The sequence below is a fragment of the Crassostrea angulata genome, chromosome 10, assembly GCF_025612915.1.
Source record: "Crassostrea angulata isolate pt1a10 chromosome 10, ASM2561291v2, whole genome shotgun sequence".
Classification (NCBI taxonomy): domain Eukaryota; kingdom Metazoa; phylum Mollusca; class Bivalvia; order Ostreida; family Ostreidae; genus Magallana; species Magallana angulata.
In genome coordinates, this window is record NC_069120.1 from 31,468,885 (window position 1) to 31,488,739 (window position 19,855).

Sequence of the window (19,855 nt, forward strand, 5' to 3'; positions counted from 1 at the left end):
TTTTATGATATACTTTATACTCGATTGAAATACAATTAACGAACAGACTATAATCAGGGTTAATCAGGAATGGAGAGAGTAATTGAGAACACAGCTAAAGTAAATTTTATATACACATCTAGTATTTGTACTTTTTAAAAAAGTAAAAATGTGATTGTTTGAATGAATGTAAGTTTTGAATCATTTTGGGAATCATGAACAAAGATGCGTGTTTTGTGCATAAGTAAAAAAAAAACTCTTTACGCGATATGTTGTATATTTTTTATTCCTCTAGCCTTGTTAAAATTAAGAAAGTTTTAATTTTCAATTTTCTTAGAATTTTATATATTTTGATTTTGGAGAGAGAGAGAAATAGAGAGAGAGAGAGAGTTGTCTCAACATTCGATAAGATTTCTCATGGCACGTGCATGGTCAGAGCAAGGGTGCTGTCAGAGACAGGAAGTGTTATGTAATAGTTATACACACCCGTAAACACAGGGATAACTTTTCTATAAATTGTGTCGTACTTGTGATTTTCTATATACCTGTCTGAATCAGGCATTATTTTATCTTCATGCAGTAAAGTTAGAAGGCGCGTATGATCAGGGACTTTTACTGTTTAAATATATACATCCCTGGTATGATATTTATGAAAACGCCCGTTACGGACACATGTGCTATATTATGTGCATTTCAATCAGAATACCGTTACGGCTACATGTTCTACTTTAGCAGTTCACATAAAATATTAGTTATTTGAAATGAGAGAGAAGGGGGGGGGGGGGGGAGAGAGAGTCTCAGCATTCAATAAAATTCTTCACGGCATGTGGTCAGAGCACGGGTGCTGCAATGGTCAGGAAGTGTTATGTAATAGTTACACACCCGTAAACACAGGGATGACTGATTGTCAATGTACCTGTCTGAATTATGAATTATTTCGCTCTAAGTGAGTCTCCGGTCCATATCCTCCACCCCCAACATTACCAAGTCCCGTTATTCATAATCTGTTGTTCTTTTACTCTCGATACTCCGAAGTGGCCGATATATGCAAGCGTTACCTAATTTTAACACCTACTTTGTCATTTTTAAATGGCTCAAGGCATTAGACGCGGGACCCGTGTAACGGGATTTTCTTCAGGTGACACTTGTCCTGCAAGGTGATAATTGTTCCATGATTGACCATACCGTTGCCTAGACTATAATTAGCACCGATCGTCCTAAATGTACATATAATCTGATTTATTTAAAACGAGAGAGAGAGAGAGAGAGAGAGAGAGAGACCGAAATATTTAATAAGTTAAATAAGAGTCAGATTGAGGGGAAAACATACATTCGTCAAGTTGAGTTGATGCCTACGGTAGCGACTTTATAATAGTACATCGCACAATATTTGTCTTCTTTAAATCTGTGGCATATTTAAAACTCATAATATGCAAAAAAATTATACTTTAAAATAAAATATTACTAATTTTCAAGTAAACTTATATGCATGATTTGCGTAATACATTGCTATGTTTGGGACTCTTGAACAACATTAACAAAATACATGTAGCAATAGTTTTCTAGAAGTTTTTGTTAAAAACAATTCCAAAAAAATAATGAATTTTTCTTCTATTGATATTTATATCTAAATTCTAACAATAATTAAAACAGCGCTTGTTTTCTCCTTCTTGGTTTAATCCGTGATACAGATAACACGCGTGTTACGGTGTCTTACACCATCGCGGTAAAATCGTGGCCCCGCGATCACCGCGATGACAATACCGCGACGGTGTATCGCGGAAAGGATTAAAACACCATCACGGTGTCGCGGGAAAATACGGGATCCGCGTTGGCTGTAGTGTATGTCACTGGATAAAGAGAATTCATTAAAGTATATTACTAAAATTTAATATGTTTCTGGTGTGTGTTCCCTAGTAATGGGAGCAACTGTACAACCACGTAAATGCACCCATCCCCCGTGGATACACACAGAGCGTGTATGGGTTTAGGAATAAACAAAATATTTTTATTCAAATGGTGTTTAACAAGTTCAATATTTGGTCTCTTAAATTACATGTTTATTTCTGAATAATGCATTTCCCCGCACAACATTTTCATTTCGCGAGGAGATGCTCTGCTTTGCGGTGCCCTTGTTGATTAATTTAAGTGATTTGAATTAACTATGAAAAATCAACAATAATCATAACAATATATTATTTTTATAATCATTTATGATAATATTAATAATAAAAACCAACTTAAATAATAAAGTCAAATAGAACGGGATAACAATAATTATTTATTGAAATGCCAAATAAGTCAGATTTAAATTTAGCTAGATGTTGCTTAGTCTACTGACAGACTGGTGGACAGTCAACAAGATAGTCAGTATGAAGACATAAGCAACAATGAGGTAGTGGCCAAAAGTGTCTGAATAAAGTGCCTTGAATAAACTGTTTAACTGTATTCATAATCTAAAAGATAATTAAAGTTAGGTACAGTACTCATGATAATAACTCAAAGCTAGGACAACTCAGAACAATTATATTGATTAATTTGGGATAGTTAGCAGAGCAGACTGACCCTCACTAATTACTCATCATCTGGCAGGCTGATTCTCCCAACGCCTACTGCCCAATTATCATTATTCAATTATACTGGGCAATTATGGGGCCTTCTAAAGGGGCACAGGTAAACTTTACCTGTGTTTCCTTGAATGAAAAATAATATAACATATAAAATAATAATGGCCTTGACCAATTATTATTTTTAATTGAGGAGTAGGCGTTCGGAGAACACACCATCTGGCATGAGTAAAATCTTAAACACTTTACACAAAATGACACACCATGACATAAATATTATATAGAAAAACTGTTGTTTTAAAAAATCAAACTCCCATTTTCAATTTTATCTTTTCTACTGAGATTTAATTTTTAACCAGGTTTTTTAATGAAAAAGTTATTAAAATGGTGAAAATGGCGGGCTGCCAAAAGGGTAGCCCTATTATGCGGATAACTCCTACAGTTTTTAAACAGGTTTTCCATAGGAAAAACCTGTTACTGAAATGGTGAAAATGGCGGGCGGCTGCCAATATTATTGTACGGATAAATCCTCCTACAGTTTTCAATATAGGAAGTTGTTCTTTTGCAGATCTATTAGACATATATTAGAGGTGTCGGTGCCGGACATCTCATCGAAAGACAACTCGCCGAATGCGACAACTCATCGAAAGTCAACTAATCCAAAGTAAAACTCACCGACGCGACATGTCAACGAAAGACATCTCGTCGATGACGACAACTCATCGATATAAATTGAATTAGAAATATAAATGTTTGAACAGTTACGATATGGCTGAGGGAGGAAGCGATTTTACATTTATTCCTTCGCAAAGGAATAAAAACAAATTAGCTTACAGTGGTTTTATTTACATTTGTGATCGGAAAAAAGAAATTTAAAAAAGTTATTGGAAAAAACAAAAAGATTTGCTCGATCGTTTCAACATTCGGAGAACGAGTTGCGAATGGCAATGATTATTTACCATACCTTGAAGGGCTAGCACACAATAATGTTAATGTTAATTCAGTGCGAATACAATTAAAATTTTTGATACCTATTAGTTATTGTGTTTTACTTTTCACTTTTAGTGTCTACTTTTTCACTTTTATTTTCACTTTCGATAAGTTTCAATGAGTATCGATGTATTGTCGTATCTATGAGATGTCAATTCCATGACTTGCCGTATGGATGAGCTGTCCATTCGGCGAGTTGTCGCATCGATGAATTTTTTCGATGAGTTGTCATAGACCCTAGAGGTGTGCATATTGCTAGGGTTTTGATTTCTGATGATTTATCTAAAAAAAAAATATCAGCTGTTGAACTTAGTCATTTTTTGGCAAAGTATTGCATATAGGGTACCCCATTTCTCTGGATAGGTAGTGTTCCTCAATTCAGGATTGACAGATTGGATTATAGATACTGTTCACACAAAAGAAAACCCAATTTGCTGTCACCTTGACAGCTTTTCTCCTGTCAAGATATGAAGTTGTTGTTTTGCAGATCAATTGTACATATATTGGAGCTGTGTATATATATTGCTTGGATTTTGATTTTTGATGACTTATGAAAAAAAATAGAAGCTGTTGAACTTCGTCCTTTGTTTGCAGAATATTGCATCTAGGGTACCCCTATTGTGAGGATAACTCCTCCTACAGTTCTCAAGATAGGAAGTTGTTGTTTTGCAGATCAATTGTACATATATTAAAGATATGCATGTTACCGTATTTTTCGGGCATAGGCCGGTATTTTTTCTCTCCGATGAGCGAGCCCCGGCCTATCCCCCGGGATCGGCCAATCGTAGACTCAAAGTTGAAAAAATTTAACAGTAAAATATAAAATCCACTGTTTTTATCCATTGTTCTGTTGTAGCAGTTTATTATGAGGGTTGTTTTTTTCCATCCGTTTGAACTATTGTTCGATAGTTGTCCCGTTGATAATTTTTGTAAGGACATCATGAGTTATAAAATGTGCAGTACTGTACGAGGTATTTCTTTACAACCCTAATCAAAAGAATTTTTTCCCACGTTCGTGTATGAACCCTGGAAACTATTATTGCGTAGTAAAAAAGAAAACGAAACCGGTTGAATGAAATATGACGGAATTTTTGTGAATTCTTCATGTCTGCGTTCGCGGGAATCACTGGTCTAGGGTGTAGAATAAATCAAATGCTTTGTGTTTTTACAATTAATTTTCTGTTGGATGAAATAACGGTATTCTGGAGTCGTGTGTATATACAAAGGTGTGAAACACAGCCTGGCGACACGTTGTGTACACCGTTACACTTCATTGCATTAACTGTGTTTTTAACATTACAACTTCTCTGTATAACGGCAAGTCACTATTTAATTAATTAATGGAAAGAACACAAATTAAATAATTATGTTTGGTATTTCGTTTTCTCATTCATAGCGATTACGGGGGATAACTCTATTTGAATATGAAACCACGTGTTGAGCTAATGGACGCCATACCCCGTATTTACAAGTAGCTTTCAAAGTATAACTTGATTAAATGAAATTTAGCAATAAGGTATTAATAAAATATAAAAGGTTTGTTAAAATATTATACTTAGTTCTACCAGACAGAACCACGGAGGTTGGTGTTGCAATTAAATTTACACTATGTAAAATTACGATACGTAACGATACACCCACGAATACGGGAGACCAAACAGCCACAAAACACAGATGTATTTTTAAAAATTGCTTAACATATATATGTTAAGCAAATTTAATAACTTTAATTACTCTTTTGACTTTCTACATCGATATTCTGAAAGTATATACTTCATTCGATGACTTCCTTAATCAGCGGTCATACTTTCACTATAGTAATCATCGATTGAAAATCGGCTTATCCCCTAATTCGGCTAGTCTAAGGATTTTTCTTGAATTTTGTCTAAAAATGAGCAATTCGGCCTATGCCCCACATCGGCATATGCCCCGAAAAATACGGTACTTGGATTTTGATTTTTGATAATTTATGAGGAGAAAAAAATGCCAACTGTTGAACTTAGTCATTTTCAGAATATTGCATATAGGGTACTCCATTACTCTGGATGGGTTGTACATGTGTCTATCAATTCAGGGTTGACAAATGAATTATGGATACTGTTCACACAAATGAAAACCTGGTTTGCTGTCACTTTGATAGTTTTTCTCTTGTTTGCAACCAAATTACTGTAATCTGTAGAAATAGTAATGTTTAGGGCACACCATGGATTATGTATTGAATACTCAATGTATAGCTGACAGAAAAGACAATTAAAAAGCCAGTCTACATGTGGCTTGAATGATCACTATATCAAATAATGTACATGTAATTGAATAAAAATCATGTGTTTGGACATTTTGTTTTCATTTTATCCCCTTACCCTTTAGTTATGGTGTTGAATGTAGAATTAACTTTGTGCAACCTTGTGTTGTACTTGGCTAAATCTGCCAAGGAGGAGATGATAATAAATAAATCGAACCCTTGGCCAGCAAAGACAATATTAATGTCAAGTTCATAGCAGACCTGTGTAGCAACCTCTAATGATACAGTAATGCGCTCCATTCCCATGGTAACCAATAGGGAAAAAAGGGGGGTTGAAATTTGGTGAAATGTGAAATTTTCTCAAATATAAGATGTTGCATAATGAAAAGTATGAAAAAACCAATAGATATACAACTGTTTGCCTCAATTCATTAATTTTCACAATTTTTCCCATATTTTTTTATTGACTATCAGTTTCAAACGCTATAATACATGTAACAAATTTTTTTATCTCGGTTTTCCCCAATTTCAATGCTTTTTTTCTTAAATCTGCAACAACATAATTGATCAAACAGAATATATCCAGAAAGTGCAACACCTAAACAATATAAATCAAAAGAAATATTGAAAAGCCTTTGGACAGAGGCCACGGTGACAGTGATTCTCTGCATGAACTTTCTCAATTTTTCTTTAAAATTGTGCCATAGAATTATCTCCCTTGAATGAGTTCTTTAATAGTAAGTGCACAAAAGATAGTACATGTCAACTTCCAGTAGCAGAAGACACTTGTCAACAAATCAATGATATGCAGTATCTTCTTTGATGTGGTTTTAGTGTTTTCATGATGTTATAGATGGAGTGCTCTTTTTCCCAGTATTCAAGGATTACTTGTAACACTAACTTTAACACCAAACCATCATCTCAGATATGTTCATTCAATTCTTGTCGTGACAACATTGACGCACATCTTTAACAATTTAGTTTAGATCTTATGTAACCACTGTTATGGACACAATTTTTTTAATGTTGTAGCTTATGTATACAAAAAACAGGTTGCTATGTTTTAATGTAGGTCTTAGGCAAATGTATTATTTTTCTGCAATACATTACCATTTTCTTCCAAGACAAAAACATTCTTTTTAATATAGTTGTTAAGGAACTGATCTGGTTGCTAAGGCATACAACTGTATAGATGGTTGCTAGGGAGAAATTATTTTTCAATTAAATCATTTATCATGTTTCTTTTTGTTGTAAAAAGTTTGAATGCAACAAAAAACAATTTTTGCATTTTTATTGAAAAGGGGGGGGGGGGGGGGTTGCTATGGTGTAAAACTGGTTGCGAAGGACTTTTTCAGCTATATTGTCTTTTTTATGCAAGTTATTTTCTTTCTATTATGACTAATCCTCTAAAAAGATCATTCTGCGAATGAATTTAGCTCTTTCATTCAAAATTTGAAAAAATGAAAATTAAGCAAAATGTGATTTTTTAACACAATTTTCCCGATATTTTTATAAAAAGGCTTTTCTATTTTATTTATGATTTTGATAAAGATGCTCTTGGTCATTTGTATGCAACATACATTTTTTGCCTATTTTGTTGCAGAGTTGAAATATTCAATTTTATGTTAGAGAGCTATTTTAGAATTTGGTTATTTTCAAAAATGTCTCAAATATTGGTTACCATAGCAACCCAATAGCCAAAACTATTTTTTCTTAAGTATGTTAGTTTAAAAACTTTGTTTATGTAACATTAATCTATTTATAAATTGAAATGTGTTTAACAGTAGAAAATGCCAATAAAATATACATGAAAATCATAGAAAATGAGTTTATTTTGGTATTATAAGCTGTTTCCATGGAAACTTCTGAAATCATTAATAAAGGTGACTTTAAATTATTCATATCCAAAAAAACGATTAGTACAATTAAGATGGTCAATTTAAAATAGAAAAACGGGGGGAATTTATTTTCAAGTTTCATAGCCAAGCTTGATGATTTGTGACATTCCCTCTTAATGATATGATATTTTCATAAACGAACTACCTAGCGATCCACCAATGATACAATTCCAAAATTATATCATTAAAGGTCAAAATTCACATTCACTAATGATATATGAAAAGAACAAAAATAAGTACATCGTTGACCTTTAATGATATAATTCTTATTGCACTAGAGGATGAACTTCAACCATTAATGATATGATTTTGTATAATATAGTACTATTCTAAATTTTACAATTTGCATGTACCGCTGTCTATTTCAGTGTTGGGTAAAGTTAGTGTCAGACAGATTACCGTATTTTCCCGACGATTAGTCGGTATTTTTTTCCTCTGAAGCAGAGCACCCGACTTATCGTCTTGTTCGACTTGTCGTAGGCTCGAAGTCAGAAATTTTTTAAAAATAGCATTCAAAATCTTGGTTTTAATCATCTTGAGTTGGCTGTGTGATTGAAAATTACGTTGTTGAATTCACTGTTCATCTTTAATAATTATCATTTTCACTCATCTGTCAACACTTAAATACATAGTAATAACAACAGTTATTAAAAAATGTTACATTGTCTTTAATCAATTAAAAGTTTTACCGTTCCGTTTTTATAAACACATCGTCACATGGTTCTATGTATCACTAGTAGGAAGATAACATTGCGCAGTAAAATTGAAACCAAGTTTGAATGGAAGAAAATATTGCAGTAGGTCCGGGGGATGTTTTTTTAAATTTAATTATTTTATTTGTAAAGAGTTGTTAGTGGAAAGTATAAATCAGAAATATTTAATAGTCAAATTCAATCTTAAAATACGTAATCGGCAATTATCAATACTACTGTTTATACAATAGGCTGACACCGGTTGTGTTAATTATCTTGCCCTAGGGCTGAGATCTTTACGGCAATTTCACTCCCTGTGTATATAAAGAGTGCCGTTATAAGAGTGATTATAGTTCATTGATTAATTATTGTCCAATTCTTTGATTATTGTTAGATAATTTTTTTAGGAAACGTATGTATGTCGTATATCGTCATTATCAAGTCGTACAAATGATCGATCTATTTCTAACCGTGTCTATGTAAAACAATAGCGTGTAACTGCATTACTGGATACAAAGTAAACAAGTTTCATCAAATCATAGTAATTGCTAAGCTTTCTGCACTTGAGATCCCCCTTTGAAGTCCGACACGAGACAGGTGCATGCCTATGACACCGGAAATTGTTAAACAAACATTGACCACGCGCCGAGTCAACAGGTGGCTGGTTACGTAATGTCGAATACACTGGCGATAGTCAGAGTGGATACTTATTTTAATGCTTGGGAATAAAATATTTCTGACAAAGTAAGTTTAGTTTTGCATAACACGCGATATCGGGAATTGTTTAAAATGCAAGCGACTTTGTAGAAGTTGCCGGTATTTGAAAATTTGATGTATAAGTATAAAGCGAAATTGTTTAAATGTTAATCATTAATAATAATAATTGGTAGAAATATCGGTGACATCGTGGCATCATACACTGATAATGTTACTGCAGTTTTATAGGCCATTTTGAAGTGATAAGATCGACGTATGGTCTGAGATCGACGTATCATAGGATTTTGTTAAAATGTTGGCTAAAAATGGGCAATTCGACGAGTCGTCCGCATCGACGAGTCGTCGGGAAAATACGGTATTTATATTAACTTTTTTCCCAATAGTATTTATTTGATAAGATTCATTAATGTATCACACAGGTAATTGTTTTCACTATATAGTATTGTATAGGAAAAAAAGTTCTTAAAAATCATTTTCTATTTCTCATGACAAAATATTCAGAGGAAATGTTATTTGTTACCTATATCATCAGCTAACACCATAAAAAGGATATGCCATACAGCATTTTCTCAAAATATCTAGCTTCAAACAAGTTTACCCTCAAAACTCACAGACTGCACACTCCCCAGGAAGCTGCTGCATGTGCCCTGAAAGAAGAAGTCCCTGTGAAAAAAGATCTTCATCCAACAAAATACATGAAATATCCTTTTTAGTGGTACAAAACATTTTAAAACTGAGTAAAGGAAAATGTAAAAAGGAAAAAAGCAATTCTGCAGTATAGATGGAACTACATTTTGATTGGTCAGTTACTGCTGTGAAACCTTTAATCTTTAAATGCAGGCTAAAAAAGAATTGTCTTTTTACAAGTCTCAATACTCGGCTGTAATAGTACAAGGTTAATTAAAAATGTTAATTTTGCATTGTAGAATGTAAACATATGATAAATGCTGTAAACTTTTGACATTTTCAACTTCTTCTCTAGAACAACAAATTTAACCAAGTTTAGTACAATATTATTCTTTTGGGATAGGGATATTAAATTGTAAAAATAAAGAGCAAAACCCTTTTTAAAAGGGAAATGATTGTGAAAAAGTGAAAAATCTTCTTGGCACAAACTGCTGCACCAGAAATGCCAATATTTATACCAAAGTTGATATAAATGGTGAATATTCTAATTTGTTAAAATCGTGCCAAGGAGAGGTTCAAAGTTTAACCAAAAAATATAAGAGAAAATAATTCAAAATCAGTGTCCTTCTCAAGAACTACAAAGCTACAAATTGCGAGATTACTTTGCAAGCATCCTGAAATAAAGCAGTTTATGATTTATAATAGTTTATAAAATCTGTTATTCCCAAACCAATACTAGGGCCTTAAGATTGGTGTAAATCTCAACATGAAAGTACAAAAAGGGGGAAAATATCAATATTGTAATTATGTTTGTCATTGTATTGTCAAATCTTAGATTATAATGAAATAAGACTTTCTTATTTTAAAGATTCGAAATAAAATGATACAAGGATTTGCTGTTTAGGTGAGCGTTGTGGCCCACAGGCGTTTTGCTGTTAATTCACTTATTAGACATGTAAAATATCTAGAGTGGGTCCTTATCACTCGAAATACGAGCAGCGCACATTTGAGTTGTGTTTCTGTGTTCTCATAAGCTTGTGCCTATGTAGTAACCTCTAATGATACATCTTCTAATGATATAAAGTTGCATTAGAGGACAGAATCATAATCATTAATGATATAATTTTATCATTAACGTACTACCCAATCGTCCATTATTGATGCAAGTTCTAAACTAAGTTCTAAACTATTTAACTGGTCAAAATTCAAATCAATTTACGATATGAAATATAAAGCAAAACATGTAGTACATTAATTGTTTAATGAAATAATTTCTATTATATCAGTTGATGCACTTGAACTATTTCTTGAACCCTCTCTCTATCTATTTCTTTGTTGACTGAGATTATTATTAGTATCAGATTGATTATAAACAAAGAAGACAGTCTAAGTACATTGTTGCTCGATAGTGGTAAATTTTAATTTCATTATTCAAAGTGGATAGTCTTGCCTAGACTATAACCACTGGATAAGTCATGCAGCTATATGTACTAGTCATATGTATTTCTCGCTTTGTTAGTTAAGAAAAGTATGAGTTAGATTTTTTTTTAAACAATCTAAAAGAGTACATCATTGACCAATAACGATATATATCTTTATTCATGTATTGCATTAGGCCTAGTTGATGGTGTTGCTTAATGGATGGATTTCAACTCCTTTACCTATATGTAGTAGATATCCATGCAATCACTTAGCCAAGCATTTTGTTGAATAACTGATCATAATATTAACACAAGAAGACTAATAAAGAACAAGTGCACTTAAGCTATAGAGAATGGGCCCTTTTTCAGTGCCGTTTTTATGTAGAAAATATCAACAAATTGCTTTTTTCTCATAATAGTTAAGCACTGATGGATACTTCTGATTTATATGCATGCTTAAATTTACCAAACTTAGCATACAGTTTAAAAAATTGAGAATTTTTAAATGCCTATAAATAATCTAAATCCGGAAAAATCGAACCGAACCTACTTGAATTGTGTCTATTTAAATCAGAAGGAGGAGACATTTAAATCAACATTGCTCTGTTGGTGGATTAATTGGCACGTTTGCAGAATTATACTTTATGCATTATTTTACGTCTAAAAAAATCGAATAGAGCTTTGAAGTTGCATATTACCATAGTGACCAAACAAACATTCCTGACCATACAAAGATGATGGAAAGCGATTTAAAACGTGTCAGTGTTTTACAGTGAGCACATTTGACGAAAGTTTACCTGGGTAGAACCCACGTGATTGTTTGAAATAATTTATTCCATGCGTGGGTTCAAACATGGGTTACGCAGGTAATAGCTTACACTTGCTATAGGAAAAACCTTCAAATTTTCATACATTTTTCATTTTTTAGGTACCAGCCTAATGAAGTACAAACTTCTTACTTTCACAGGAGTTTTCTAAATGTATAATGCATATTTTGTCTTTTCCACAAGTTTGTACTCGATTAGGCTGACAGTAAACAAAGGCTTTGAAATGAACGCCCGTCCTCGATTTACTATACAAAATCACGAGTGTCTGCTGACCCCTATTCTGTTTTATTGCTTCGTGATTTTTATATACAATAAATTCAGCGCTAAAACTTGTTAATTCTTATGGAATAGATATCAATAGATAATGTTAGGGGAAAAAATATGCTTAATTTGAATCTTTATTTTTTTCACTTTTTACCGGGGCCCATAAGTGCACTCGTCCTTTGTCTATATAAAAGGCCGATTCATTACTGAGGATTGGATATAGTATTAGCTGAAAGCTCAAGTGATAACATATTATGTTATAAATACTATACATTCTATTGGTAATTTGGTACAATCTCTACGTAATGGTTGATTATAATGCAACATGTTTTGTTAAGATGCTCTGCATTTTCAGTCTAAACGGAGATTGTTATTGCTGCTAGAAATATATAGGTATATATATAATTATTATGAAAAATAAATTTTGCTCTTCCTTTGTTTTTATAGTGCATGAAACACTGTTTTAATTGTTTACAATTTTCTCTTTACTAACCATATTCAGCTGTGTCTGTAACAACTTTTTGGGGCCCCCTCCTTATACAATGAATCAACACCAACTTTTTTGTTTTTCCAGACACAATTAAATAAAAACAACCTCTTTAAAACAGTTTAAAACATTACTGTTACAGGGATAAATGTATTATCGCTGTTCTTAAGAAAAAATTACAGCAGATATAATCACCTCGATTTGTTGCCATTTGTTAATGCTGATTTTGAATAAAGATGAAAATAAAGGGTGGGCCTTAGTAAAATAGAGCGATATGCCTGTCAAGACATTGCAGTCCGAGGCTCATTGAGAGGGGTGGGGGGGGGGGGGGGGGCTAAACCTTATCAGAAATCTTGACAAGCCAAAAAAAAAGATTTTGAGTACGGCTATGTCTAACTTTGCAAAAAAAACGGGGGGGGGGGGGGGGGGGGGGGCCCTCCCCCTCCACGCAGTTCCGACGCCTATGCATTGATTATACATGTACATGTAATAGCTCTTTTACATATGACATGACAACATTTTTCATTCTAGTGTATTCATCAATCAAGTAAAAAAGGTTATGAAACATAGCACGAGTTCACGCCTGGTAAACAACAATCATTTATAATGCGGAAGACCAATTAAATTTTTGAATGTTTTTAATTTGAGCGCATTGAGGTACAATTTTCCTCTTTCACACATAGGAATTTTTTAAATAAAATACAATAACTAGCTAGTACAATGTAGTTGAAGATGAATATGTACCTATATGCATATTCTCATATATAATTTGATTGTTTTATAAAGTGAGGGGGCATAACTAAAATAAAGGAAATTGGAAGTTAAAGCAATACGAGCTGCATTTTTCATGGTGAATTTTTTTTTTTACTAAAATGTTCTTTTCTACTAAAATGACAAAAATATCATTGTTTTTGAATTTCTGTTAGCCATATTTTTGTGGTAAAGGCCGTTAAGAAGCTTTATTTGGAGCAAAATTGAATTATTGTCAACCTGTACAAAAATTGATTTGCTATATATATATTCCTTAGAAGAGAAATGTTTCCTTTGACAAAAATTAATGATTTTTTCAAATCTTATTTATCATGAAAGTTTAAGGGGGCTGGGGGGTGGCTGCCATTTTAGACAATATTGATCTCCTTTAAAAGAAGAGCTCCATATAAAAATAATAGAAAATGATAAAATTTTATATTAAAATATATGAAATTTTTCTTTATCAAATAGTAGTTGATAGCTTCAGAAATCGCATATAAGATTTTCAAATAAATCTGATGGTTTAATATTACATTATATTTCGACCGCCCAGCCTCCTTAAGTTATATGCAGACTTAACATACTAGCAGGTTTTTGCAGCAAAATAAAATTCTAAAAAAATACAGCTCATATTGCTTTAAAAGTGTACCCCTACCAACAATTTAGTTTTTTATCTTGCATAGGATCTTATTATGCCCCCCTTCAAAGAAGGGAGGGCATATTGCTTTGTCGGTCGTTCGGTCGGTCCACCAACAGTTTCCGTTCATTTTCTTGGCAGAGGATGAACATATTGAAATGAAATTTGGTATACAGGTTTATCATGATAATATCTAGGTTCGATATTGGGTACAATCGAGCAATTGTCGACAGAGTTATGGCTCTTGGACATAGAAAAATTCCAGTCTTTTGCAGATTCCGCTCATTTTCTTCGCAGAGGGTACACATATTGATATGAAATTTAATATACAGATTTATCTAAATAACATCTAGGTCAAGTTTGATTTTGGGTATGATAGAGCAATTTTCGACAGAGTTATATCCCTTGGACTTAAGAAAAAATTCCAGTTATTTGCAGTTTACGTTCATTTTCTTTGTGGGTGTTTCCAAGGGAGGGGGGGCATAAGTGTTTCACAAACATCTCTTGTTTTTGGTAAAAATGGTATTTCATAAGGGTAAAAGGTCAAAGATTAAGTGTAGGAAAATAAGTGTAAAATTTGGATACAGTTTATTTTATGGTATTCTTTTTTTGTTTTTCTACCGAGTGGCCCATATCCTTTGTCAACCCATATAAAGCCATTGTTGATCAGGTGAGCGATGTGGCCCCATGGGCCTCTTGTTTTTCATATGTCATTAGTGGACGTGAATTTTGACCTTAAATGATATAATTTTGAAATTGTATCGTTAATGGACGGCGAGGTAGTACGTTAAAGATATCATTGACGGTCAGAAGTCTGACCACTTTTGCAACTTCATATCATAGTGGAAACTGCATCATTAGAGGTTGCTACAGACCTCTTTTTAAAATCTTTACCTGAACCTTTTTTTTTATCCTCATGGCTCTGTATACATTATACCACACCAGTAAAATGTGAGTGAGTGAGTGGGTGAATGAAAGAGTGAGTGAGTGAGTGTCTTGCACTAGCTTTATAAGTCAGGAGTTAAGTCAAATAGATACCTGAAAATGATTTTCATTAAAATGTCCCCTTCATGATGGTCACCATTCCAAGAATTCTTCAACTGTACTTGCATCTTGCTTTGTTTGATATTTTTTTAATTTTAATAATTTGTTGACAGGTGACTACAATGACTATCTTAGCAGCAGTAACCATGTGGACAGTGCTACCCTTCCACCGGCAGCCAGTTTTTGGGACACTGACCATGCTGACCTTCCAGAACTTTTCAGCAAACTTGGCCTTGGAAAATATAGTGATCTTTTCAGACAACAGGAGGTCAGTTTCAAGGCTTTTAAGACCTATCATTATCCTGAATTTCTGAAGTTTGAATTATCTAGTAATCAAAATCCCTTAATTCATAAAAGAAATATAATTTTAAGGTCTCAATCTGTTAAAAAAACATTGAAAGACACAATTACTATACGCCACACAACAAGTTGCAGGAAGTGTAATGGTTTAGACCCATCTGTTAGCCATTCTGATTGTCAGTCCATCAGTCCTGATTTTTAAAAATACTATTAATGCAGATCGCGCTTGAAAGTTTACACTTCGGCTGATGTCAATGAGTGATGACACTATTTGATGTACATGTAACATTTAAACAGTTTGAATCACGGATTGCAATTTATAGAAGAATCATTTTAATTAGCGGATTTGGAACCCACCCACTTTTCCGCGGTATTGCTATTTTACCAATCCACTTTCACCAACTGCCAGCTGTGACGTTTATGTATCAGAACTGTAAAAACTGAATCCCTGCAATAGTTGACCAAGAGTACTCTCAATAATCGCTTCTTGCTTTTTTATGTTGTAAACAAAAACATACTGTTGTCCATAGATATTTTAAACAGATTCCAAGTTTCATTTTTCAGCATAGTGCTTCATCAATCAATTTAGCTTATTCCAAAGAATTCACAACAAATACTAACAAAAATGTGAAGAAATTGCATTTTATTGAACTTCCATCAATTAATGGCACACTTACTTTTACAAGTGTCCATGTACTGCAATTTATGGCACAAACTTGTGTAATTTTTTACTAATACTAGTATGTGATTAACCTTAATTTGTAAGTGTTCTCAGTCTTTAGGAACATTACTTTACCTCAAAATTCATCAGACAGTATATACTACTAATGTTGATACTCTAATTCTGCTCACTTCTGCTCAAACACACTAACTTAAATCTTGGATTGTTCAATTCACATGCAGATCAAGTCACAATTTTACTCAGTTTTACATGTATATTAACAAACCAAAACTCTTTATTTTACGTAGCTCATGTTAATGTTTCAAAGATTTTCAATACAGATTTTTTGTAAGTAAATATGTGAAGACACATGGTGTAAACATCTAATGGATTTCACGACGTGTCAACCTGTTTTACGGTGGATCTACATTTTTGCTGCAAGCTTTTTGTGATGAAAAAAATGTGCTATTACAGTCTGAGCAACTCATGAAATGTAAAATATATTTGTTCAAACAGTTTCTGACAAATTTCTTCACAATAAACTGAATAATGTTATTCAATGAGCAAAGAACAGTCTGTGTGATTTTAAACTATTTGCGCCTGTCCCTGCTTTCACTGACGTCATTTACAAATGTATGTTAACATTGCCTGGTTTATTTTTCAGTAACTGTAAATTTTAACTTGCAAGTACAACTTCGTATAAATAGAGCTTGTTTGGGAGTGTTACAGTTAAAATTGACACCCCCTGAAAACCATTGTCAACCGTCGCAAAGCGGAGGTTTGACAATTGTGTTCCAGGGGTTTCAATTTTAACTGTAACCCTCCCAAACAGGCACTATTTATTTTATTATACACTAATTGATAACCCTACAAGCGCGACAATTACATGTAACACTTAACAAACGAATGACATTATATAAATAGTGCCTGTTTGGGAGGGTACCAGTTGAAATTGACACCCCGAGAAAACCATTGTCAACCAATGCGAAACGGAGGTTGAGGGGTGTCGATTTCAACTGTTATCCTCCCAAACAGGCACTATTTATTTTGTTATACTGAATGTCTTAATTTTTTAAGAAAATTTTACTGCTTTTATATAGGAATAACGTGAATTCTACAGCGAACCGTGCATGCATAATTTTCGCGCATGTAACAATTTTTAATGTTACCCGTTGCTAAGTGTGTTGCTAACGCTGAGGGTAATAGAACAGATTATGAACTGCGTCTTAACCAATCAGATTTCAGTATTTAACATGAAAGTATAACAAAATGCTATAATGACCTACGTATGGACTTGAAAGACTTGGACGCTGAATTTGGGTCCTGAATTTCAGATGCTGGAGCAGGTTAAGGTTTTTGAAGCAGGTTAAAGATTTTGGTGCAGGTGCCCTTTGATAGCAATATCTAAGTTACTACTGATCCTAACTGCACCAAGCATGGTGCGTCTTATGACACTGATGCACCAAACAGGTTTGTATGCTGAATCTGAGGTAAAGGTTTTCGGATGCTAAAGGAGGTTAATGTTTTTAGCTCACCTGAGCTGAAAGCTCAAGTGAGCTTTTCTGATAACATTTTGTCCGTCGTCCATCTTTTCACATCTTAGCCTTCTTCTCTATAACCACTTGGCCAATTTCAACTAAATTTGGCACAAAGCATCCCTATAGAAAGATGATTATAAATTGCAACAATGAAAGACCGATCTTCATTTAAAAAGGAGAAAACCTCGAAACTGTAGAAAAAGGAGGGTGCATTTTAAAAATTCTTCTTCTCAAGAACTACTGAGTAAAATTCAACGTAATTTTGCATAAATAATCCTTATGGAAAGGAAAATATAAATCACAAAAATTATTGGCGAATTCTGTTCAAATTTGTGTAATTTACGAAAATAAAATTAAAGAGATAATCGCCGTCAATCAGTTTATAACTTCAGGTTCGGTATTCTATATCGAAAACGAAAGTTCTTTGTTTAAAGCAGCCATGTTTGATTGTTGATGCATGATGGGTCAAATTGACAAAGATGAATTTGCTTGTTGTGCAACAGTTTACGTGCGAACGGATACTTGAAACATGCTAAATATATTCGTGCCGATTTCGTTAAGTAAATTGAGGTTAAATCTTTAAGTGCGTTGACATTTTCACTTGTGAAAGTGGTTTTAGGTTGTTTTGAATTTTGTTTCATTTTCATTAATTTTGCTTTTTAATTTGAGGGGAACTATCGCCTGTATTTTGGAATTTTTACGTATGGAATTAAATATAGACCGGTAAATCAGACAGTTAATTGTTTACCTGCGTAAAATGCGCAAAATCTGATGCTTTAACAAGATATTATATTATAAATACTATACCGGTACATTCTATTGGTAATTCGGTACGATCTCTACGTAATGGTTGGTTATATTTGAGCGCCTTGTGGTACAATTTTTTTTTTCACATGTAGGAATTTTTTCAATAAAACATAATAACTAGCTAGTACAATGTAGTTGAAGATGAATTTGTGCCTATATGCATATTCTCATATATAATTTGATCGTTTTATAAAGTGAGGGGGCAGAACGAAAATAAAGGGAATTGGAAGTTAACGGTGTACCCCTACCAAAAATTCAGTTTTATATCTTGCATAGGATCTTGTTTTTGGTAAAAATGGTATTTCATAAGGGTACAATGTCAAAGATTAAGTGTAGGAAAATAAGTGTAAAATTTGGATACAGTTTACTTTATGATATTCTTTTTTTGTTTTTTTTACCGAGGGGCCATATGGCACAATATCCTTTGAACACCCGTATAAAGCCATTGTTGCTCAGGTGAGCGATGTTGGCCTCTTATTAGAGCTGGTTAACATTTTTGGAGCATGTGCCCTCTGATGATTATATCTTTAAATTATGCACGTACGGTTCGCCGAAGAATTCAGGTCATTCCTATAAAAGGCAGTAAAGTTTTCTTTAAAATTAAGACATTCAGTATAATAAAATAAATAGTGCCTGTTTGGGAGGATAACAGTTGAAATTGACACCCCTCGAAAAACCATTATCAACCTCCACTTCGCTTCGGTTGACAATGGTTTCCTCCCAAACAGGCACTATTTACCGGTATATAATGTTATATTGTAAAGAATTATGATCATTATGGTATTGTATCATTTTTTTTATCTTATGATATGATATTTTATCATGATATTGCCATGATAAGTATCTTATTATCACTGGCTACAGCATATCAAAGATAAAAAAAACCTCATGAATCTTGAAAGATAATTTTTTATTAATAAATAAATAAGATATCTAAATATTATTATCATATAGGCCGGCTTGATTTGTGTACACTGTTGTACACTTGGTGTAGATGATTTACGCCATATAATCAAGCGAAATTTGGTATAGTGTATATTTTCAACATGGAAACCAAAGTAGTGACAGCTGCGGAGGAGTTCCGTTTTTAAGACAATTTATTTAATAGCTTTTGAAAATAAATAATTTTTGTAATCCATTGTTACCCATGCTAGTTTTCAGGTACATGCAAAGTACAGTATGTGTTTGTTTCTTTTAAATAGGCTATTAAAAATTGTTAATAAGTTTATTTTAGGAGAGACACAATGCTCAGCAAAAGAGTAATCTTATTGTCAAGCAAAAAGAAAATTATTAAAGTGAAATTACTTACTTTACAACTGAAAAGTATAATCTGGCAAAATTACTAGCGAGCTAGTGCATTCATATGCTTTGAAAAATAAATGTGTATAAAACTATCTTTTCGGACTT

At 33.1% G+C, this 19,855-nt stretch overlaps 1 protein-coding gene across 1 annotated transcript in view; it reads left to right on the forward strand.

Moving 5' to 3' along the window:
- Window positions 1-19,855, forward strand: part of LOC128165932 (protein bicaudal C homolog 1-like) — a 304,614-nt gene that overhangs the window by 260,433 nt on the left and 24,326 nt on the right. Inside the window, exon 18 of the mRNA XM_052830867.1 lies at window positions 15,256-15,410. Coding sequence (XP_052686827.1) covers window positions 15,256-15,410 — 155 coding nt within the window. The remainder of the gene's footprint in view (window positions 1-15,255; window positions 15,411-19,855) is intronic.